At 42.2% G+C, this 26,181-nt stretch overlaps 1 protein-coding gene across 2 annotated transcripts in view; it reads right to left on the minus strand.

Annotated features, from left to right (window-relative positions):
• The window catches only part of ATL2 (atlastin GTPase 2), a 66,331-nt gene that overhangs the window by 21,887 nt on the left and 18,263 nt on the right, over window positions 1–26,181 (minus strand). For both annotated transcript variants that reach the window (XM_044289595.1, XM_044289596.1), the window contains exons 2-4: window positions 12,285–12,538; window positions 10,243–10,377; window positions 6,866–6,970 (exon numbers count right to left, since the gene is read on the minus strand). In XM_044289595.1, the coding sequence (XP_044145530.1) occupies window positions 6,866–6,970; window positions 10,243–10,377; window positions 12,285–12,538 (494 nt within the window). The remainder of the gene's footprint in view (window positions 1–6,865; window positions 6,971–10,242; window positions 10,378–12,284; window positions 12,539–26,181) is intronic.

Genomic DNA, 26,181 nt, shown 5'->3' on the forward strand with positions numbered 1-26,181 from the left:
TATTTTTCGCTTTATAAGACGTCCTTCAGGTCACAAAGAAATGGCATCTAGTGTCTGTAAACCCCGAGGCCGGGGCTGAGGACAGTCGCTGCACAGAGAGGCCGGGGCTGAGGACAGTCGCTGCACAGAGAGGCCGGGGCTGAGGACAGTCGCTGCACAGAGAGGCCGGGGCTGAGGACAGTCGCTGCACAGAGAGGCCGGGGCTGAGGACAGTCGCTGCACAGAGAGGCCGGGGCTGAGGACAGTCGCTGCACAGAGAGGCCGGGGCTGAGGACAGTCGCTGCACTCTAGGGGCTGCTGCACAGAGAGGCCAGCGCTGAGAACAGTCGCTGCGCTCTGGGGACTGCGGTAATATGGCTGTAGTGTGTAGGGACTAAGATCCATATGGGAAGCGCCAGTCTTTAGTAAATTACCCCCAATGTTTTATTTGGCTGAAAGGCATCTTTATGATGCCATGGTGACCTTCCTGACAATGTGCACCTATGATGGGCACACTCTGAACAACCCACTTATCAGGGTTTTCCGCTAGGATGTCCCATTATCTGTGGGAATGGTAGCTCCATCAGATTTGGGGGTGAACGGTGACCCCATTCTTGGTGGGCAAATAAGAGATATTACTGCATGGGGGCATCAAGGAGACATTATAATGTATGGGGGTAACAAGGAAACACAAGTACGTTTTGAGTGTTTTCTTCTAAATGGGCATTTATTGCGATATATTTTGTTATTGCGATAAATTACTTAATATATAGTTATCGGGGCAATATTTTTGATATCGCCCAACACTAGTTTGATGGAGGTCTAAAAGAAAAGGGCTGTTCTGAGGTCTGTTGGGGGGTCAGATATGATGTCTGATGAAACATATGTTTTTCTTTTTATACTCATCTAAAATCTGGGGTGCATCTTATAAAGCGAAAAATACGGTATAAGCTTGAATACAGTTTTAGGGACAGGTTCCCTTTAGGGCTCATGCACACAACCTTGTGCGGCTGTTCCGTGCATTGGGGACCGCAATTTGCACGGGCAACATCCGTGCGGCGGCCAGGACGGATCAAGACCCATTCAACTTGAACGGGTCCGTGATCCGTCCGCACAGTCAAAAAATAGAACATGTTCTATTTTTGGGCGGTGCGGAGGCAAGGACAGAAACACCACAGAAGCATGCCGTAGTGCTTCCGTGGGGTTCCATTCCGCATCTCTTGGATTGCCTACCCATTCAAGTAAACGGGTCTGCATCCGTGATGCGGGGTGCACGCGGCCGGTGCCCGAGTACTGTGGACCCGCCGTATGCGGGCCGCAATACGGCCACGTCCGTGTGCATAAGCCCTTAAAAGGGTTTTCCGGGATTTTCATGTTGATGGCACCCTCTCCAATCAGCCGTTTTAGGAAGCTTAGCAGGCTTTGAGACTTAGTTAGGCACACCTACATTCAATATTATTGATAAAACAATAGTATATTTATAATAAAAAAAAATAAAAAAAAAAGGCTAAAAGATATTGATTATATATATATATCCCTCCTCCTGTAATTCCTATTAGTTACAAGCAACCAACCTGAAAAATAGTATTGGGCTACTATAGATAAAGATAATGCTGCCAATGGTGATATAGTCCTATATAATAAATGCCGTGGTGGATTCGCGTTCAGTATAGATCCAATGATACTAACAGCAATAAAGCACAAAGCTACCGATAGCTGTGGCTTACACTATGGTAGTTGTATTCAACAATGGATTTACAATAATACTAATGGTAGAAAGCCCATTGGTAGCGCGAGCAAAAATGTGACCCCGCAAGCAGTGATATAGATACACAAGCAACGGTATTGGCTGTGTACCACAATTGTATACTTTATTCAAAACTTTATTCTACATTCAAAACTAACCATCGACTGTCGTTCAGCAGAGCGCGAATCTAAACAGCGCAGGTAATCCTCACCATGCTGCAAGGTAAGTGCACAAAATCTCTTTAGTGTGTTTTAGCTGTATCGCATATATGAAACTGGGTCAGTGGCTACACCAAACTGTAAACAAATGGCAACCTACCCAGCGACTGACCCCTATGTCGCAATAAACAATAAATAATGGTAGTATTTCGGTTTGGGAGGCACTCAGTACCTCAGGTTGTATGTAAAAACCACACAGATCGTTGTGCTATTAATTTATTAGGTTTACAAATCAAGCAAGAAAAAAAAAAAAAAAAAAGTGTGGAAACTAATGGTAGTTGATCAAATTTAGATAAAATCTACACAAAAATGTTAAATTTTTTTAATCAAGAATGGGAAAAGGTTATAAAGTCCATTAAAATTTATTACAAAAATAAAGCAGCAATGATAATATTATAAAAATGCAACTAAAACAGCAATGATATTATAAGGCAATTGTTGTTGGTGCTGTTTGTGTCCAGTAGATGAAGCAATTGTATTGTATTAGAGTTACTAACACCTCATGCACACGACCGTATTTTGTTTCAGTGTCCGATCTGTTTTTTTTGTGGATAGGATGCGGACCCATTCATTTCAACGGGTCCGCAAAAAATGCGGACAGCACACCGTGTGCTGTCCACATCAGTATGTCCGTTCCGTTGCTCTAGTTTGCGGACAAGGATAGGCATTATTACAATGGATCCGGAAAAAAAAAAAAAAAAAAAAAAAAAAAAAAAAAAAGGGGAAAGGGATGCCATATGGAACGTCATCCTTTGTTTTGCGGACCACAAAACACATACGGTCGTGTGCATGTAGCCCAATACTGTAAGATCGTACTAGCTGCTTAATAGATACGTGATTTTGTGTACTGCGATATGAAATAGCTTCGGCTCTCCCTTACAGCTGATGCAATTGTGTGTGTTTAAGCGTAGTGGCACTAAAGGCTGCAAGACTGTTCTGCATGCACTGTGCGCAAAAGTCAGGCGTCCACCGATCTGGCAACACGACGTCCCAGAGTTAAAGCTCATTATTGGTAAAAAAAATAAAAAAAAAATAACCAAACATATGTCAGAACAAGCTAATTATATAGCATGCATTTTACTTGCATTTTAATACAGTTGATGATTCAATACCTGTCTGTCAATAGAATTAATTTCTATCGTATTTAATATTCACTATACATATGTTTTGTTTAGTATACATATTTTTAAGCCCTATCTATATTCCAAATTAATGACTGACACAATTACTCCTCTGTAGTATTCTTCTTTAGAGAATTATGTATTGATGGTAGGTAGTAGGAGGGGACCCATCACCAAGGATGGATCGGGGCGACATGGAATGTGAACCCTGATCCTTCGTCGTGGGGGGAACCGCCCATAATCTACAGGAACCCAAATGCTTCCATTTCGGCATTGAGGCCTGTTGGTAGGAGGGTATTACATTCAAAATATCCTCCTTGACTCCAGTCTTGACATCCTACTTACAGTTGCAAGAAAAAGTATGTGAACCCTTTGGAATGATATAGATTTCTGCACAAATTGGTCAGAAAATGTGATCTGATCTTCATCTAAGTCACAACAATAGACAATCACAGTCCGCTTAAACTAATAACACAAATAATTTAATGTTACCATGTTTTTAGGGAACACACCATGTAAACATTCACAGTGCAGGTGGAAAAAGTATGTGAACCCTTGGATTTAATAACTGGTTGAATTTCCTGTAGTTGCAGATCAGACGTGCACAACGGTCAGGAGTAATTCTTGACCATTCCTCTTTACAGAACTGTTCCAGTTCAGCAATATTCTTGGGATGTCTGGTGTGAATCGCTTTCTTGAGGTCATGCCACAGCATCTCAAATCGGGTTGAGGTCAGGACCCTGACTGGGCCACTCCAAAAGGCGTATTTTCTTCCGTTTAAGCCATTCTGTTTTTGATTTACTTTTATGCTTTGGGTTGTTGTCCTGTTGCAACATCCATCTTCTGTTGAGCTTCAGCTGGTGGACAGATGGCCTTAAGTTCTCCTGCAAGATGTCTTGATAAACTTGGGAATTCATTTTTCCTTCGATGATAATCCGTCCAGGCCCTGACGCAGCAAAGCAGCCCCAAACCATGATGCTCCCCCCCCCCCCCACCCCCGCCACCATACTTCACAGTGGGGATGAGGTTTTGATGTTGGTGTGCTGTGCCTCTTTCTCTACACATAGTGTTGTGCATTTCTTCCAAACAACTCAACATTAGTTTCATCTGTCCACAGAATTTATTCTGCTGTGGAACATCCAGGTGCTCTTGTGCAAACTGTAAATGTGCAGCAATGTTTTTTTTTAGTTTTTCATACAGCCGCAGACATGTGCATATGTATATTGTATCCTAGGATGCTATAATAGTTATCATGCGGGTACTGTGGGATTAAGGGGTGCTCTGTGCCTGGGTGCGGCATCCCGCACTTTCTCTGGCTGCAGAGGTCACTTACCCTTCACCCAGCGAAGTATTCGGTCCTCTAGCAGCGATTTGTTCTCCCTCGGCGGCTGTCCTGGATCGGCAGTGTAGCTTGCGTTGCTAGGGACGCCGGGAGGCGTGATTCGCGCGTCTGTGAAGTGACGTAGGCTGTCACGTGGTCGCGGCTTTGTGTTGAATGGCCCTGGCTTGTTCTGGGTAATCCTCTAGCAAATTTTTGCACCTGTCACTTTCGTGATGGATACTAATGATGTAATTATGAACAATCATGGAATTATAGTATATGGACTATATTTACACTCTTGTATGAAATTTATACTTTAGCACAGGGGTCGACAAATCCCAGGTCACCATGGTGAATTTGGTCCTGGCGCTTGGGTATTTGTCAACCCGTTTTCAAAAGGTGCACAGGCGACGGGTGCGGAGCACCGGAGGGGGGCTCGTTCTGTCCGGAGGCAGCAGGAATAGAGATGAGCACCTCCATTGTGGAAGCGCTCATCTCCATATTCATCTGTATCGCCGTCTCAGGACATGATCATGTTTTTTTAATATATATTTTAGTATTTTATGGATTGTTTCACGCTAATTAGAGGAATTGATTAATTTATTACTGCACTCCCTTATATACTTGTACTGGCACCATTGTCACTGCTTTAAAAACGTTCCATGGAATGAACAGAAACGTTGCGTCTTATTGGTTAATAAAGTACATGACACTTTATTGGAAGTGCCGCGGTACTCTTATTTTTTATTACATTAACATTAAATACGATAGAATTAAATTTCGATTGACAGACAGGTATTGAATCAACTGTACTAAAACGCAAGTAAAACACATGCTATATAATTAGCTTGTTCTGACATATGTTTGGTTATTTTTATTTCTATTTAGTGTTAGTTTTTTGCACCAATAACGAAACAAAAATGTATCTTAAATTAAATGACATCCCAACTACAGTGTATGTGTGTGTGTATATATATGTATGTATGTGTGTATATATGTATGTATATATATATATATATATATATATATATGTATGTATGTATGTATGTATGTATGTAGATATATTATATATATATATATATATATATATATATATACACACACACATATATATATATATATATATATATATATACACACACACACACACACACACACACACATATATATACACATACACATACATACACACACACACGTATACATACACACACACACACACACACACACACACACACACTGTATAGAAATTCCATATGACCTGCTGTTAAATAAAAGAGCATAGGAATCGTAGTGGAATCGCTGTGAAACCACATAGGAATTGCAATTGGCCTATTAATAACTATAAATATATATTTTTTTCTGTACAAAGTATTTACAGCTGAATATATGTTCTCTAGCTAGACATATATGATTTATTTGCCAACACCGGACAAGGATGTGAGAATTTATAAAGGCAGATCTATTCCAGAGTTTGGATACATCTTATATCCAGAAATCCCGGACATGGTATTTAAGCACAATAAAACCCTAGGGGACTTAACCACTGAAGGAGTAGGATGTTATTAACTCCGAAACACGTTTGGTATTCGAACAGTCCCCATGAAAATATAACCGAGGTTTGCATCTTACACCTGCAAAATTCGGAGCGCTCCTGAGAGATTTATAGATCTCTGCTACCAGACTGAGCTACGCCCGGACTGTGCAGGACACGTGGGACACCACGGCAGGTACAGGACTCCGCTCAAATTCAACAAACAGTGAGTAACTGGCAATTCACAAGATTAAACGTATAGTATTATTGTAAATCCATTGTTGAATACAACTACCATTGTGTAAGCCACAGCTATCAGTAGCTTTGTGGCCATTGCTGTTAGTATCATTGGATCTATACTGTTGATCGCGAATCCACCACTGCATTTATTATATAGGACCATATCACCATTGGTATCTTCTCTATAGTAGCCCAATACCATTTCAGGTTGGTTGCTTGTAACTGATAGGAATTACAGGAGGACATTTGGATACGGGATTTGTGTTTTAAATTGTGTAATTTTTTTTTTTTGGGGGGGGGGGGGAGGGGCGACATTTTTCATAAATATACTATTGTATCCATGTTGTGTCCAGATGTAGGTATGCCTAACTATATTGAATACATGTGTATTTCTGTTTAGACTGGGTGAGTCAGTTAGAGCACCCATTCCATGTCAGTCAATAAAAAAATTTGCAACACTTTGCATTTTTTTTATACCACTCCAGTGGAAAGTAGATGTGAAACCGAGTGTAGTTTGCCTGTCGAACTGATTTCAGCTAGATTTAATAATTGTGACTTAAGAAATTTTGCAGAAATTGCAGAGTAACATCTCAAGACAGAAGTGTTAGACACAGACATTTGATAAACTTGAAATGATAGCAAAACACAACTCCTGCAAAACTGATAATTCTCCTCCATAGAGTCATATCAGAAGCGCGTTAGTACCTGGACAGAACTGGTCATTGTGCTTAAAGCAAAAACCGTTGCACAATCTTTAATCGTTGACTGACTGTCAAAGGCTCCCTGAGTGTCCATGAGAATAACGGCGACCTGGTTGGGAGAAGAGACAAGAGAGAAAGAATGTCTATGTGTCACAAGGGAGCATGCTTTTCAATACATTAGTAAATTCTTATGGCAATCAGTCCAGCCTGGAAATCAGCAATGCCAACAGTCACTGAAGACTATGGTAAGAGAAACTAAAACCTAAACACTTAAACCACTTCCCCCTAAACCATTAGACTTCTGTGCTTGTTCTGCCGTCCATCTACTGAGGGGCAGCACAACATAATCCTTTGGCAGCAGAAATAGTGTTTAAATATTTAAGCTATTTGCTCTTAGTCACTTTAACGTGGTAATAACTTTAAAACACTATTACTTATCCAGGCCATTCTGAGACTGTTTTCTCGTCATATATTGTGCTTCATGAAAGTGGTTAAAGCGAGTCCAATTTTTTATTTATAATAAAAATACAAAATTTACCAAATTTTTTTAAAAATTAGCAACATTTCAATTTCTCTACTTTTGTAATAGATAGCAATACCTCCAAAAATAGTTATCACTTTACATTCCCCATAGGTCTACTTCATGTTTGGATCATTTTGTGAATGCCATTTTATTTTTTGGGGGGGTGTTAGAAGTTTAGAAGCAAATCTTGAAATTTTTCCGAAACTTTCAAAAACCCACTTTTTAAAAAGGACCAGTTCAGGTCTGAAGTCACTTTGTGAGGCTTATGAAATAGAAACCACCCAAAAATGGCCCCATTTTTGAAACTACACCCCTCAAGGTATTCAAAACTGATTTTACAAACTTTGTTAATGGAAAATGAAGATGAAATTTCAGAATTTCACTTTGACAGATTTTCATTTTAATCCACTTTTTCCAGTAAAAAAGCAAGGGTTAGCAGCCTAGCAAAACTCAATATTTATTGCCCTGAATCTGTAGTTTACAGAAACACGCCATATGTGGTCATAAACTGCTGTACGGTCAAACGACAGGGCGCAGAAGGAAAGGAACGCCATACGTTTTTTGGAAAGCAGATTTTACTAGGATAATTTTAAGCTGCCATGTCACATTTTAAGACCCCCTGAAGCACCCCTAGAGAAGAAACTAAAAAGAAAAAAAAACTACAGGATAAGGTGGCAGTTTTTGTTGGTACTATTTTAGGGTACATATGATTTTTGGTTGCTCTATATTACACTTTTTGTGAGGCAATATAACAATAGCTAGCTGTTTTGGGAAGGTTTTTATATTTTGTTATTTACAATGTTCATCTGACAGGTTACGTGGTATTTTTATAGAGAAGGTTGTTATGGACGCGACAATACCAAATAAGACTACTTTTTATGGTTGTTAGTTTCAGTTTTACATAAAGCATTTTTGAAAAAAAATGATTTTTTTTAGTGTCTCTATATTCTGAAAGAAATAGTTTTATTTTTATTTTTTGGGCGACTGTCTTATGTAGGGGGTAATGTTTTTCGCTATGAGATGACGGTTTAATTGGTGTTATTTTAGGGTGCATAAAACTTTTTGATCGCTTGCTATTACACTTTTTGTGAGGTAAGGTAACAAAAAAAAACAAACAAAAAAAAACACCTTTTTACGGTGTTCACCTGAGGGGTTAGTTCATGTGATATTTTTATACAGCAGGGTTGTTACGGACGCGGTGATACCTAATGTGTCTGTTATATACCTATAGGTTTTAAACAAAAAAATAATAATTATGTTTTGGTGTCATTGTCTGAAAGCTATTTTTTTGGGCGATTGTCTTAGTTAGGGTCTCTTTTTGCAGGATGAAATGACGGTTTGATTGGTATTATTTTTGGGTACATATGACTTTTTGATCACTTGGTATTACACTTTTTATGATTAAAAGCTCACCAAAAAAATGTTAGCATATTTTTTATAAAAAGAATTGTTAGTGTTGACCAGATAGGGTGGATCCTGTGATATTTTTATAGAGCAGGTTGTTACGCACGCTGTTGGGGGGGCGGGGGAGATGGACCGCAGGACGAGCATTCTAGTCCTGGGTCCTTAAGGCGTTCAAGCAAGGATGCCCAACCCGCGGCCCTCCAGCTGTTGCAAAACTAAAACTACCAGGATGCTTGGACACACTACAGCTATTAGGGCATGCTGGAAGTTGTAGTTTTGTGACAGCTGGAGGGCCGGAGGTTGAGCATCCCTGCTTTATAGTGACTATGCAGCAGCCAACTAGAGTTCCTATTATTGGTCTGCAGTAAAGCAGTACACATGGTAATAAAAACAAGTCAACTGGATTTCTAGAAGCCTGTATACTGATGTACAATGTGTAGTACCAAACCTGGAGTCTGTTCATACCACGCTTAGGTTTCTTTCACACTTGCGTTTTTGCTTGATCCGGCAGGGATCAGCAAAAAACGCTTCCATTTCTGAAAATACAACTGGCTGCATACGTTATGAACAGATGTGGTTGTAAAATCGCAATGATGTATCCAGCATGAACACCATTGAAAGTCAATGGCAGAGGGATCCGTTTACTATGGTGTCGGATCTGTTTTCTCTGACACAATTGACTTGGATTGCGTTTCATGCTGTACCCATTTTACGTCGCAACCCATGCCGCACAGAATACCGCAGCTTGCTGCAGTTTGTTCTGCGGTACGGGAACGCAGCGCATTTTGGAGAATTCTGTTTCGTGTCGGTATTGAGATCCTCTTACGGATCTCAATACCGGAAAAGTAAACGCAAGTGTGAAAGTAGCCTTAGCCTGACACTTGGGAAAAAAACATATGCATTTATTTATTTTTTTAAGATGGGAGCCTATGTGGCAACATATACTACTGTCTGCCTATATAGTGGGATATGTCAGAGCCTTCTGTCATAAGCATACACCGCCTCATGTATATCACCAACACAGGCTCTGACATGATATGAACAAAGACTAAGCCAGTTTTGGGAATGGACCTGAAAACCACTTTAATTCAGCACCAGTGTGACCTGATGGAAACAATTGGCAAAAGGATGATAATGTGTACATTAAAAATAGATGAATTACTCGCTCTTCATAATAAATCTGTGCTGTACAGGTTTACAGGTCACAAGCTGGGGTCTCCTTGCTCAACCTAAATTTGACATTAGTGGTGGTCTCTGTAACAGGCAGCAGGATAGAAAGCGTTTCAGTCAGGAATATATTGGCATTTCTTTTCCTGTCTCTATGACCTGAACAATTGCTAGTGGACAGAGTGCGGATATTCGGTGTCGCCCTCCTCTTCCTGGAATCTGGTAACAGAAGCGAGGTGGTCATGGGGAAAATACAGAAATGCATACATTGCTTGTAGAGTTAATACCTTCGTTTCATCGGGTTTTTCAATAACAAAAACTTCGCTCCAAATCTGAATGCCGGTGGTCTCCCGTTCGCATCCTCCCCGCCAAGTGAAACCAGTCAATGGCTCCTGATTTCCACCAATCCATTTTGTGTAGTTCTGAAAAGAGAAAAATAAAAAGAACCATCTGTAAGTCCTCAATCACATGACCATGACCTCTGTTTCAAAGACTGCAAACCATGGGCACCGGTATTGGGCACCCTACATTGGGGTGCGGACCCACTGACTAGAATGGGTCTGATCCACAAGATGCGGCCAAAGAGATAGAACACACATATACATATATGTGTGTTCTATGTCCTATATCTATCCATCTATCTATATTTGACTTTTAAGTATATATGAAGAAAAAGAACAGCAAAAAGATAACCCAATGCCACCCCTCCGTGTACATCCATACCACTGAGCAGCTACAACAAAGTGTAATGAAACAGCCAGTAAATAGGAGTATGTCCATGAAGGACTTCGAGAAGATATCACAAAGTACGTTCAAAGTTAGATATTAGTCGAGGCCTGAAGGTTTGTGGTAGTGACTGAAGACCGCTGGATCCATGGACTGATAGGGGCGTCCTGAGCAGCGGAGGCAAGTTGATTGATTGTTTTGTCTGACTAGGGGTCCTAACATTGGGGGTCTGATTAAACTAAGTAGTATGATCTGAAGTCTAATTAGGGGTCTGATGAAAAATATTTTTTTTCTCATTTCCCTCCAAATCCTAGGTGCGACTTATGGGGCGAAAAATACTGTAAATGGTAAAACACAGGGATATATGTTGCAAAGGACTTAGGGGTTTTAATGGATGGCAAGAAAAATAGAAATAAAAAAACACTATCAAGAAGTGGCAGGCAGTCAGATCAGAGGTGGTCAGGTTACTGGTTAACCGACACAGAGGACCATGAGCCAGGTTGACACAATTCACAGCAGAAAAAAGGAGCAGCAGAGCAGCACGGCCTACATAGCAATCTACAGGAAACAGAGTGCGGTCCTCTATAATGCCATTACAATGGTGCATACTGACAAGGTCTAAGGGTCACTTCACACGTGATGCTAAAATAAGCGCCGATGGGCGATAGATGCAAATAGTTAACGTTCACAATACTTGCATTTATATGCTACAATCGTGTGGTTTTCGGCTATTATGGTCTCATGCGTGATCGCTCATCTTTCCTATTCTCATGCTGTTTCCATTACAAATGATGTATTGCCAATAAACCATCCCTTTTAGACCAACAAAAAAGGTGTGATCAATTTTTCAGCGTTGCTCACTGCAAATGACCGGGTATTCCGGTGACAAGATGCCACCTTTTCACTAGATAGAGGATAAATGTTAGAGGTCTGACCACCACCAATCACAAACATGGGGGGGGTCCTATGGTCCCCGTCAGAACTGAAAATAGTAGAGCGCATACACCACTGCTCCCATCTCCACAGTCCCACAGAGTTCAAACAGATGGTGATGCTCCATTCAAACAGGAGACATGGGACCCCGGTTCTCATAATCTGTTGTAGCCCCACCAATATTAACCGTTCTCCCCTATTCAGTGACTAGGAGGTAAGGTCTTGTTACCAGACTAGTCATTTAAAAGGGTTCCCCCCCACCCCCAAGATATTTTAACTGATGACCTATCCTCATCACTATTTGATCATGAGGGTCCGATCAGCTGTTTGAGAAGACACCAGTGCTTGCAGTAACACCACAACCTTCTTGCAGCTTTGCCTTGGCCATGTGACATCACATTCGTTGGTCACATGATCTAAATGCAGCTCAACCCCTTTGAAGTTAAGGGCTGCTATACTTAGTGAGCTTAGAGAAGGCCACGGTGCTACTGCGAGCGTCAGTGTCTTCTCAAACAGCTGATCAGCGGACGTCCTGGGTGTTAGACCCCCACCAATCAGATACTGATCACATGTCATCAGTATGAAAATATCTTGGGAAAAAAAAACTTTAAGTCCTAAAACAATAAATCATGATAAAGCTATGACTAGTAGTAATAAAATAAATCCCTACCTGACTATACATAAACCGGAGCATAAAATCAAGCAGGAAAGATTTCCCTTTCCGAAAAGCACCAGCTACAGACACAACGACAACATTCAGATCCCGTATGTGATCCTGCATCAAAATGCTCTCCAGGGCCTTTTCATCTAGCTCAAAGTTATGGTCGTCTTCATGGGCCAGGACAACCTGGATCGGGCGAGGTTTGTCCACCACCTCAGCATCACTCTCAGAATTAAGCTGGAGGTCTTCCACATGATCTTCCTCTGCAAGAAAAGGAACAAGAGAAAAAAGTAAGAACCTACTATCCAGTGACCTCAAGTAAGACTCTCCAAAAATAATGGCGGGTAACATTGTTCACTTGTTGGTAGGGAGAAGAATGCAGCAAGTTTGTATGGGAGGACAACAGAGCTCAGCAATGTAACATCATACACCCGCCTGAAATAAACGGATCTATATAAACAAGTTGTAAAATACAATTACTCATCACAGGCAGTGCGGTGGAGAAAGAAGCCAGATGTGTATATAGGTGTATAAATAGAACAGCGCCCGGACAGGAAAGTAAGCAGAGCAAGGCATGTAGAGTAAACCGACTCCTGTGCCGGAGCTGACTCCCTGTGACCCTGGAAACACTAGATCCCAAGTGTCAGGCTTCAGAAATAGACTGGAAAGGCTAGCTAGAAAGAGGAGCCAGGATTAAGTAATGTGGCTCACATCAAGTTTAGGACTTCTATACAGAGCGCCAAGCATCACACATTATACTATTACAATTTAGTCCCCAAACAGTGATCTCAGAGGACCACCTGCGCAGAACCTAGCCTCTCTCTTTGGTGTCCTCTCAAATGGAGTCCATGCACCTGCCCCTCAGGCCCTGCACTAGGCAGAACAGCATTACATTCCTGGGGAGATCCTTCAAGCGCATGTCCACAAGTCTGAGAAAAAACAGTGGTGACTCCTTGTCAAAATCTGCATCTTTTTATATGTGGATTTTGTCACAGATTTGACCCTATGCATTGTAATTACTTAAATCTGCATGACAATTTACGTCTGCAAGTCAGGGATGCTCTCTTATTAAGGCACCCCTACAGATATAAGAGCTGTTGGCCGAACAAAACGCATGGTCTATTACGGTGATCTCCAACCCGTAGCTCACTCCCAATGTGTCTTGACGACCACAGTCTGTTAGGGCCTAATGGGAGTTGTAGTTTTGCCCAGCTGGAGGAACATTGGCCTAGCACTTGCATATACTACATATTGGTGAGCGTTCCTGTCAGGCTGCTCAGCCATGATGGCATATCATAGGATCAGATCATTACCATCTCTTGTAGAGCAATGTGTAGTGAGGCCCTGCCCCACCCAGGCAACTGTGCAAGTCAAGTGAGGAGGACTGGTTACCATCACATTCTAGGACAGGTTGCTGGCAGCCATTTTAAATTGTTCCCCAGAGAACCCCTTTAAGAGTCAAGCTACATTTCTGCTCTCCCTATACAAGCTCATAAACCAGTAATCTATACAGGACATTTGGGGACATAAACATCTGTTACTTTAGAGCAGTGTGCTGCTGGTACCTAGAGTAAAGACTCAGGAAAGTGCCCCTAGAGCAGTACCCTTTCAGAGGACGTGTTCTCCTGGGTTTTACAGTCTCAAGAATTCCACATGTAAGCCTCTGAAGATGGGTGCACAAGGCTTCTCCTGCGCAGTGGCGGCAGCACTTTCACAGCACTATTTCTATCCTTCAGAGAGCAGCCAGAAATAGCAGCGAGCTACACTGAAGACTCCGGATTCCACTGGGATAAGCAGCCCCGACAATATGCAAACCTTCTATTTGTTTAGGACAGAGAACCAAGGAACAGAGTAAAAAAAAAAAAAAAAAAAAAAAAAAAAGAGCAGATTTCCCTGCTCATGTGCGCGAGCAGTATTAACCCCATTTTGCCATCACTTACCAGCAGCAGTGCTGGAATTATAGCTCTACCGGGACATCATACATAAAAGGTAAGGGTATAAAATAACAGGTATTATACCATTGGAGGCTCCACAATGGCTAGCACCTAAAGCCCCTTTCACATGAGTGAGTTTTCCACACAGTAACGCATAGCGCCTGCACTGAATCCTTAGCCATTCATTTCAATGGGTCTGTGTACATGAGCAGTATTTTTCAAGCATTAGTTCCGCGTTGCACGAGAATCGCAACATACTCTATATTATGAGTTTTCCACGCAGCCCTGGCCCCATAGAAGTGAATAGGGCTTCAGTGAAAAACGCACTGCATCCGGGTGTAATGTTTTTTTTCACTGAAGGTTGTCAGTAGATATTGTTTGTAAACCTTCAGGTTTTTTTTCCACACGCATGAAAAATGCATCAAAACAGCACCCGCGCGGAAAAGAAAACTGAACGCAATCGCAGACCAAAATGACTGAACTTGCTCGTGAAATGGTGCGAGTTTCACTGAACGCATCCTGAGCCAATCCCTATCGTTTGTGTGAAAGAGGCCTGGAGTCGATTGTCGGGAAGGAATTGCCTGAAGGAGACAGTTGCATTTACAAGCAGCAATCTCCTCCACAGTATGGGGGATCAGTGATCGCTAATGCCATCACTCCTCCCCATACCGACTCGTTGTTTGCCAGCAGCAGAGAGTGATTACACAGCACGATCATCTGCCGGCAAACAATTTAGGTGCCTACACAAATGATCCAATTACCCGACGAGCAAGCGTTTTGCTCGTTCATCAGGTAATCAGCAGCACCTGTAAACAGCCAGACAGCTGCTAACGAGCGTTCCTACGAACACAGAACACTCAGGGATTCTCGGCCTGTGTAAAGGGCCCTTTACACTCGTCAGTTTATTCTGCTGCCCTAAACTGCTCCCATGCCATAACAGATGACCGGACAATCTTTCCAAACATGCCTATTTTTTCCGGGCAGAAAAAGTGATATTTTTTTTATTATTTTTTTACACACCTGTGATGTATGCTAATGACTTATAAAGAGTCAAATGGGCGTTCACATTGTACTGAAGAGCCCCGCTGCCTGCTGTCCAACCCTGCCTCTCTTGCTTGATAACCCCCCTAATAGTTCTGGTTCCTCAATATCTAGCCAATGCCCTACTGCCCTTCTACTCAGGCATGCGCAAAGCAGCTGTATGTTCTGTTCCCAACTTCATCACAGTACACCTCCCTGCACCACGCTTGCCTAAGGAGTCCAAGGCAACAGCTCATGCGCCACATTTGTAGGAGCCTATAGTGACCGGGGAGGATGTCCATCAAAACTGTACTGGCAAGGCTGAACTCTGAACAGCATTCTGCACAGTGTGAATGCAGACTTGACTCGTCATAGGTCATGAGCATACAGAGCAGGTATATTAAAAACAGATTTGCTCGCTTTTGCTGCATCTGGGAAAAAAACTAAAGAAAAAACCCAAAATAGAATGTTTGGAAAGACCAAGTCATCTACAACAGTATGGCAGCGGTTAGGGTGGTAAAGAGACCTGATGGGTTTATGGACCCCAGTGGATATAGATATTTCTTAACAGTATATTCATAACACATTCACCCACATCAGTCCCTATTACCAGTAGGGATCAGTCCATTTTCTCTACACACAGACTGACTAGGGACAATCTCACTGAAGGCTGACTCCATACTACATGAATGGTATGATACTTTACAGCAGTGGTCCCCAACCAGTGGCTCGCCACGGAAATCCTGAGTTTTAACTGTACATACTGGCAGTTGATATTGTTGCAGACCAGTCCTAGATTTACCACCAAACACTGCCAATTCGGATGGTGTAATACTAGTCTAAAAGATCACACTAAAATATTTATCTGCCAATGTTTGCAATTTCCTTTTTTGTTTCTCCACATTTAGAATTTCTCTCCTATTTTACCTGTTGCTCCTGACCATCACTGAAAGTTGAATGTGGCTGACAAGATAGAAAAGGTTGGGGACCTCCGCCACACGGTACTTCCTTGCCTAATAACTGAATATTTAGGAAACTAGGACTAAATACTTCATCCACTACTTACAAAAGAGGCATTGAAATCTCAAGACCACAAGAAGACTGCTGTAGAGGTCACATCTCAATCTTGAAATTGTAAGGCTGTATTAAATATTGTAGCCATTGGTGCACATGTGTGAAAGGGGGCGTCCAGGCATACGCTCCCATTACCGGCTCGATTCACGTCTCCCTACCCCTGATGACAGATTGTATGGGAGCGTATACTCTGATAACTTCATTAAATAAGAAGATCCCTGTGCCAGGCGTTCCCCCCCATAGATCGCGTGCAGATGATAACTTACCTCTACCTTTCATCACACCGTATTTACATCCAAGATACAGGAACTCTGAGCAGACATTTCCCATGGAAGAGGGGTCATATCCAGAAGTCAGTCACACAAAATAGACACTGTCCCATGTGTCCGGGAGGCAGCACAGACCCACATGCTTTGACTTGTAAAACTAATGATCAGCCTTAAACTGGAATAATGCACGGCAAATAAAGTAGGTAAAAGTCCACACAAGGTGCATGATAAGGTGCCCTGATAACCCCCCGTAATAACTCATAAAAGCCTCCATTTCACAACTTTAAAGGAAAGGAACATTTCTATTAAAGGGGGTTATCTGAGTCTTTGAAACTGACGACCTATCCTCCGGATGGGTCATCAGCATTCGATTGGGAGTCCGACACGCCAATGAGCTGTTTGAGAAGGCCCCAATGCTCCTGTAAGTGCTATGGCCTTCTTGCAGCTTACCCTAGGCTAGTAACATCACGACCATCGGCCGCAGCCTGACCTAGGCGCAGATCAGCCCCATTCAAGTTAATGGCTAGGCCTATGTGACCAATGCATGTGACATCACTGGCCTAGGGTAAGCAGAGGCGTTTACAGGATCACCGGGACTGACAGGCGGGAGTCCTGGGTGTTGGACCCCCATTAATCAGATGCTGATGACCATACATCAGAGTCAGATAACCCCTTTAAGGGGACGCATCACACATTTCATACAAATTGTACTTAAGAACATGCGTGAGAAGATGTCCAGAGACAGAAATAATTAGCATTTAGATATTAAAGGGCATCGATTAGTAGGATCAACCCTATTTATAACTAGCTATTTTTAAACCTCTTACCCCAACACTACTCTGAACTATATCTAACTGCCAGTACTCAGGCCAACTACGGCTAGTTACCAGTACGTTTTATATACGGCATATTATTTTTGTATATTTTTCCTTTTTTTTTTCTCAAAACACCTAAACTATTTCTAGCTAACTGCCAGTACTCTGGCGGACTAACTAAACCTAATTACCAGTAATTTTTGGTATTATATAACTTTTTTTACAAACACCTAACTAACCTCAACTCTTTCAAGCTACCTACTGACCTATTTAATACACTATTTTTTATTTTATTTTTAAACAAAAAACTGAAGTTTTGTGGGGAGGAAGGGTGGTTGGAGGATGGGGTGTCAGGGGAACAGTGTGTGTTTGGGGCACTGTTAGGATGTTTATTCACTTGGGGGCACTATGACAGGAGACCAGGGCAGCACAGCTCCGATCTCCTGAAGTGTAACTGTCACAATGAGGAGATCGGAGCTACGCTGTGTGATTTTTCCCTTCCCGGCAAGAAGGACGCGCTGAGATCTGAGTGATCAATCACAGCAATTGGGAAACCGGGACCGCTGTGATTGGTCCCCTGACAGCTCTGCTGTCCATGACACCCGTTAAGATGCCGGTGTCACTGCAGGTATACTTGCGGTGACACTTTAGATTTCACGACGTACTGTGCAAGTCATAATGCGGCAATTAACACCACATCATGGCATACATCGTACATCATTCATCACTGAAGGGTTAAAACTGCTTAAAATGAAAGTGTTTTACTAGAAAAAAATAAATTGTGCTGAAAACAACCTCGGACAGAATAAAAATGGCACTGGGAACATAAAGTGAATCCCTCAGGACAAAGCCATGGATACCATGAAATATATATTTTAAAATTATTGCATTCTACTAATTGTAGACGACGCCATTTTTTTCAATTGGACTTTTCTCCGTAGACGTGCGAGTCCCTGTGTATTTGCAGACTAGCAGGATTTCTGTTCACATGTAGCGCTCTTAAATACTCAATTAAGCCAGTTTGCTAAGAATTTAGATATAAGGAGCCTTTCTGAGCTGTCAGGGGATCGGTGGTAAGAGCTACACATAAGCCCATCTGACAGGGCAAACTAAAATGTACCACAAAAACTGCTGAAAATGTGAAAAAAATAAAATAAAAATTTGTAAAATGCAATCATAAATTATATATATATATATATATATATATATATATATATATATATATATATATATATATATATATATATATATATACATATACATACATATACACACACACACACATATATACATATACACACATACATATACACACACACAGTATATACTCGAGTATACGCCGACCCGAGTATAAGCCGAGGCCCCTAATTTTACCCCCCAAAAAATGGGAAAAATTATTGACTCGAGTACAAGACTAGGATGGGAAATGCAGCAGCTACTGGTAAATTTCAAAAATAAAAATAGATACCGTACCAATAAAATTCGATTTTTGGGAAAATACCAGTTCATGCGAATTTTTTATGTGAAAATTTGAATGCGATTTTTTTTGCGAATTTTTGCAATCAAGAAAATACCCCTCCCTACTTCATACTTGACCAGGGAGGGGGGGGGCTGTCCAGGGGCCGGTACTTACTGCCGGTGTAAATCTCACGGTCTGCTCCCAGTGTAAATCTCGCGGCCCGCGTGTCTCGCGAGATTTACACTGGGAGCTTAACAGAGGTGCCGCGCGGAAGTGCTGGGAGCTGACCGGAGTAGCTGTAAAGGTAAGTAACAGCTTCTTCGGCCCCCAACATGTCATGGTCTGTATTATGGCAATGTAAGTTGCCATAATACAGACCTAGACTCGAGTATAAGACGAGGGGGCTTTTTGAGCACAAAAATATGTGCCAGAAAACTCGTCTTAAACTCGAAAATTATAAATATATATATATATATATATATATATATATATATATATATATATATATATATATACACACACACACACACACACACACACATATGTATATATATATATATATATATATATATATATATATATATATATATACACATATATATATATATATACACACACACACACATATATACAGGGAGTGCAGAATTATTAGGCAAGTTGTATTTTTGAGGATTCATTTTATTATTGAACAACAACCATGTTCTCAATGAACCCAAAAAACTAAATTAATATCAAAGCTGAATATTTTTGGAAGTAGTTTTTAGTTTTAGCTATTTTAGGGGATATCTGTGTGTGCAGGTGACTATTACTGTGCATAATTATTAGGCAACTTAACAAAAAACAAATATATACCCATTTAAATTATTTATTTTTACCAGTGAAACCAATATAACATCTCAACATTCACAAATATACATTTCTGACATTCAAAAACAAATCAGTGACCAATATAGACACCTTTCTTTGCAAGGACACTCAAAAGCCTGCCATCCATGGATCAAGGAGGCCATGTCATTAGATTTTCTTCTTTTTATACCCTTTCTTGCCAGCCACGCTGTGGAGTACTTGGACGCGTGTGATGGAGCATTGTCCTGCATGAAAATCATGTTTTTCTTACCTTGCAGACTTCTTCCTCTACCACTGCTTGAAGAAGGTGTCTTCCAGAAACTGGCAGTAGGACTGGGAGTTGAGCTTGACTCCATCCTCAACCTGAAAAGGCCCCACAAGCTCAGCTTTGATGATACCAGCCCAAACCAGTACTCCACCTCCACCTTGCTGGCGTCTGAGTCGGACTGGAGCTCTCTGCCCTTTACCAATCCAGCCACGGGCCCATCCATCTGGCCCATCAAGACTCACTCTCATTTCATCAGTCCATAAAACCTTACAAAAATCAGTCTTGAGATATTTCTTGGCCCAGTCTTGACGTTTCAGCTTGTGTGTCTTGTTCAGTGGTGGTCGTCTTTCAGCCTTTCTTACCTTGGCCATGTCTCTGAGTATTGCACACCTTGTGCTTTTGGGCACTCCAGTGATGTTGCAGCTCTGAAATATGGCCAAACTGGTGGCAAGTAGCATCTTGGCAGCTGCACCCTTGACTTTTCTCAGTTCATGGGCAGTTATTTTGCGCCTTGGTTTTTCCACACGCTTCTTGCGACCCTGTTGACTATTTTGAATGAAACGCTTGATTGTTCGATGATCACGCTTCAGAAGCTTTGCAATTTTAAGAGTGCTGCATCCCTCTGCAAGATATCTCACTATTTTTGACTTTTCTGAGCCTGTCAAGTCCTTCTTTTGACCCATTTTGCCAAAGGAAAGGAAGTTGCCTAATAATTATGCACACCTGATATAGGATGTTGATGTCATTAGACCACACCCCTTCTCATTACAGAGATGCACATCACCTAATATGCTTAATTGGTAGTAGGCTTTCGAGCCTATACAGCTTGGAGTAAGACAACATGCATAAAGAGGATGATGTGGTCAAAATACTCATTTGCCTAATAATTCTGCACTCCCTGTATATATCCCCCGAAGGATTCCCTGCTTTGTTGTGAGCGGATACGATCCAGTTGTTGAACAAAATCTACTACAGAGCCATGTTACACTTGCCTCCATGCAAATTAGTTCATGAAGGCCAAGCCAGAAATTCCTCCAAAAGATAGAGAAACCCATCCTGTCTGCCTGACACGAGATCATTTACATACTCCTTTCCCATGGTGCATTGCCCATTGCACATCTTCTCAGTCTCTTCAATCAGAAACAGTAAAGACCGTTTTAGACAGGCAGATCAGCAAGCGATTGTGGGGTGGAAAGCGTTCCTTCCACGCAAGCGCTTGCTAACTAACTAGAGGAGGAGACCGGAGCTATTCTATGCAGAGATTTCCTCATCCTCATGATGTGTAGTGGCTTGCCAGCAGCAGATTATTATTAGACAGCACAATCTGCTGCCGGCAAGCACTGATTTTTAAGCATTGTTAAAAAAATCGGATTTGCCCAATGGTGCTCGTTCATCGGGCAATCGGCGGCAGTATTACACTGCAAGATGATCACTAACAAAAAACCGATTTGATACATATGCAAATTAACCTGAGATGAGTCCTGTCCCTGACCCATCTCACTTACAGGACTCATCTCAGGTTAATTTGCATATGTATCAAATCGGGTTTTTTTGACACAATAAAAAGCACACAGAGCGATGGGGACTGGATATTGCGGATGTGCTAGCGGCCATCTAGCAACCAATGTCCTCAGGTCTATGCACAAAATCTCGGTGACAGGTTCCCTTTAAGTCGTCAATATCAGATCAGCACTCTGAACCCCCACCCCAGATTTCAGCAGTACAAGAGGACCTTCAAAGGCTAGGTTCACACTAGTGTTAGAATATGTTTGAGCAGAGGATACACCTAAGGGTCCATTCACACGTCCGTTGTTTCTTTCCTCATCTGTTCCGTTTTTTTGCAGAACAGATCTGGACCCATTCATTTTCAATGGGTCCTGAAAAAAAATAATAATCTGACATTGTGCTGTCCGATTTTTTTCAGGACCCATTGAAAATGTATGGGTCCAGATCTGTTCCGCAAAAAACGGAACAGATCAGGAAAGAAACAGACGTGTAACTGGACCCTCATTTTTACTACATTTTCCTTCCCGGAGCCCATTGACTATAATGTGACCCGACAGGGAAACGTCCTGCCAGAAACCAGCTGGATCCCCACAGGGTCCCATTATAATCAATGGGGCCTGGCAGGATCTGGCCCCGTCTATGCCGGAACAACCTGCCAGAAGATTTTATCACCACTGTGCAACGAGCCTAATGTTAGTATGTGGGCGATATCCCAGCTACCCAACAGTAGATGTTGAGGGAGATAAGGATGGGGTGCAAGCTGCGTTTCAGTTACCTAATCCTTTTGTTCTTGGGACGGTAAACCACCAGGAGTCTGGCAGAGGCTTCCCCACTCTTCCTATTAAGAACAGATCCTGGCACAGCTAAGTAGGCATATGTATGAGGGGATGGAGTGCGATAGCCGCCGGCTGCATGCGTTTGGCCAGCCTTACACAAACTGCAATAGTAAGATTTCAAATCCGTGTTACTACTACATGGTGATGCCTGTAGTCATCAGCTAGACCAGGCATTACCTGTACAATCTGTGCAAGAGCTGGACACTGAAAGCAAAGCAGACCCCTAACAAAAAAAGCCATGATCCTCATCAAACATCCCAAATGTGCAGAAGAGGTGCAGACTACTGCTATGGACATCACAATGCTCTCCGTGTATATAGAATAACTTGCACTCATTATACCAACCTCTTGGCATGTAACATGTCACCATTTATATATAGAAGAAAGAAAGGAAGAAAAAAATAAAAATAAAATTGTGTGGGGATGGTTTACAGGGATGTATGTGAAATTGGATGTTAAGAGCAAGAACAAAAGGCGCACGAGGCATTACAATCACAAGGATTAATGCGGATAGAAGGATTAAAGAAAAAAATCTCCCAGCGTAATGTAATTCACTGGATGCTATGCACAATTTAAGTGGATTGATAATTAAGTGAGCAGCGGCATTTAATTAGGACTCGGGACAACAAAAGCGCCAGTATCAAGCAGCGGATTCTGAGTATCTGGAATGAAGGCATTCATAATACACTTCATGGAGCTCTGCCCATCTACCACCGGGTCACCGCCCACTGTAATAATGGAAGAAAAAAAAAAAAAGAAAAAAAGACTAGCGCTTGTCTCTACACTACAGGTACGTGGAGGGTTAAAAGGGTTTGCCAAGATTTTAATATTGAGGACCTCTCCTCAGGATCACCCGGGACCCCTGCCGATCAGCTGCGGCCTTCTCCAAGCTTACTAAGCACAGCGCCGTACATTGTATAGTGGCTGTGCTTGGTATTGCACTGCGCTGCGCCTAGGCCAAGTGACACATGAACGTGTCGCCAATGGCCTAGGGGTGGGTGCTGCTGCCTGCTCAAACAGTTGATTGGCAGAGGTCCTGGGTGTCAGACCTCCACCAAACAGGCCAGACTCACACATCCGTTCCAGTTTCCGTTTTGGTCACCTATTGGCTGTCCATTTCTCTCTGGACCCATTCACAATCTGTGCATTTGTCTGCATGGACCAATGGTCCGGTCATTCTAAGTGTGAAAGTTGCTCAGACGGATCCGTCCAGACTTTACATTGAAAGTCAATGGAGGACGGATCAGTTTAAAAATTGCACCATATTGTGTCAACTTCAAACGGATCCGTCCCCATTGACTAACATTGTAAGTCTGGACGGGTCCGTTTGCCTCCGCACGGCCAGGCGGACACCCGAACGCTGCAAGCAGCATTCAGGTGTCCGCCTGCTGAGCGAAGCGGAGGCTAAACGGTGCCAGACTGATGCATTCTGAGCGGATCCGCATCCACTCAGAATGCATTGGGGCAGTACGGATGCGTTCGGGGCCGCTTGCGAGTTCTGTTTGAAGGCTCTCACAAGCGGCCCCGAACGCTAGTGTGAAAGTAGCCTTAGATTGTCAGCTTTCAAACAAAACCAGGACCACATTTCTAGTTTTCTTAGGATATATGAGGGGTTAAACTAGCCCTCCCCACCTTGTTGAACCGTTAAATCTTATAGACGAGTTATAGATTTAAGGGACCGTGTCTTTACTCATCCAAGAGGATAAGATCTGATCCGGTCCTTGACTTGTGCACAGAACCTTATAATAATCTTACAATTTTATCACTAATTGCTCTAAGTGTGCAGGCGCATTTTGCTGTTCCAGTACAAGGAGTGCCGCACTAGATGGAAGCATTTCATCTCCCTATAGAGTCAACGGAATAGAGAGATGGTGATTCATCTAAAGCTGGCGGAAGATACTCTGATAGCAAAAAGTGTTCTCACAAATGCAGCAAGACACACCACACACACACATTAGGTTTCTATATTGTATAAATGCCCGGGTTAATTTTATAGGAGCATCAATCACTATTAACTGGCTTCTTGAACACAAAGGAACAATGCAGAGTTTTCCCTTCAACTATGTCCTATTTGTGTCAATAGCCGACACAGTAAAACTTCTATTAAAGTAATACACCCAAAGCCATGCTTCTTGCTAACAGGCACAAGAAAAAGTAAGAATTGTCCGTTCCATTTTTCTTTTCATAAATCAATAGAACCAAAGATATAAACTAATACTGTATCTTATTACAGAAAAGTGCCTCATTCTCAACTTAACAGATTCTGCTCCTGCCCACCCTCAGCGTCCTGCACTGATCTCTGTCTTAATTCACTGCCAAAATCTGTCTTCACTGAGGACAGGTTAGCAGCTCACTGCAAAAATCAAGTTACTCCTACAGCCCATAGAAGTCTATAGAGGGGTGGAGAAGTTGCTTGAGGGACAGACAAGACGCTGATGCAGCATTTGATTAGCTTTCCATCTCAACCCAGTGCTGTATTTACATCTACACCGCTCAGCACCACTGTATAATGATGCTGCTGTTACTTCTGAGGGTGCACTAGTGATATCAATGGGAGCGGGATCTTCTCCATGCATGCAGCATATGGGAGCCAGAACAGCTGCTCATTTCCAAAGAGTAGGCTCAGAAAAAACTAACAATTATAGACAAATTTTGCAGAAGAAAACTAGTGATAATAGCGAGTCTTATGCCTCATGCGCACGCACAGATGAAAAGCTTATTATTCTGAAAAGTCACCTGAAATGACAGGTCCACTTTGAAGGGATTGTCCAGTTTCATGATAATGGATGACCTACCCTTAGGATATGTTATCAATATCAGATTACATAGTTAATACAGTTTAAAAAAAAGGACATAAGTCCACCAAGTTCAATCAAGCGATAGGTGGGGACGCAAATTCCAGAAGGAAGTGAAACGCAGATTTCTACACATTTTCATAAGAATTCATCTGAACCCTTTATACAACTGTCCACTGTTCCATCTGTGACCACGTCCTGAGGAAGTCTATTCCACAGATTCACAGTTCTTACAGTAAAGAAGTTTTGACGCTTCTGGAGACTGAGCTTTTTCTTCTCCAGTCGGAGGCAGTGCCCCCTTGTCTTTTGAGGACATTTGACATAGAACAGTTTTTCACTGTATTTTTTTATGGCCGATTTATACACTGAACAAAAATATAAACTTAATTTTGGTTTTGCATGCGCTGAACTCAAAGATCTGAAACATTTTTTATATACACAAAAGACCCATTACTCTCAAATATTGTTCACAAATCTGTGTTAATGAGCACTTCTCTTTTTCCCGAGATAATCCATCCCACCTCACAGGTGTGGCATATCAAGGTGCTGATTAGACGGCATGAATATTGCCCAGGTGTGCCTTAGACTGCCCATAATAAAATCCCACTCTGAAATGTGCAGTTTGATCACACAGCACAATGCCACAGATGTCGCAGTGTTTGAGGGAGCATGTAATTGGCATGCTGACTGCAGGAATGTCTACCAGAGCTGTTGCCCGTGCAATGAATGTTCATTTCTCTACCATAAGCAGTCTCCAAGAGTTTCAGAATTTGGCAGTACATCCAACCGACCTCATGTAACCACACCAGCCCAGGACCTCCACATCCAGCATGTTCACCTCCATGATCGCCTGAGACCAACCACTCGGACAGCTGCAGCAACAATCGGTTTGCATAACCAAAGAATTTCTGCACAAACTGTCTCAGGGAAGCTCATCTGCATACTCGTCGTCCTCATCGGGGTCTGGACCTGACTGCAGTTTGTCATCGTAACAGACTTGAGTGGGCAAATGGAGAGGCGTTCTGTGGGTGAGCGGTTTGCTGACGTCAACGTTGTGGATCGAGTGGCCCATGGTGGCGGTGGC

The sequence above is a fragment of the Bufo gargarizans genome, chromosome 4 (assembly GCF_014858855.1).
Source record: "Bufo gargarizans isolate SCDJY-AF-19 chromosome 4, ASM1485885v1, whole genome shotgun sequence".
Lineage (NCBI taxonomy): Eukaryota > Metazoa > Chordata > Amphibia > Anura > Bufonidae > Bufo > Bufo gargarizans.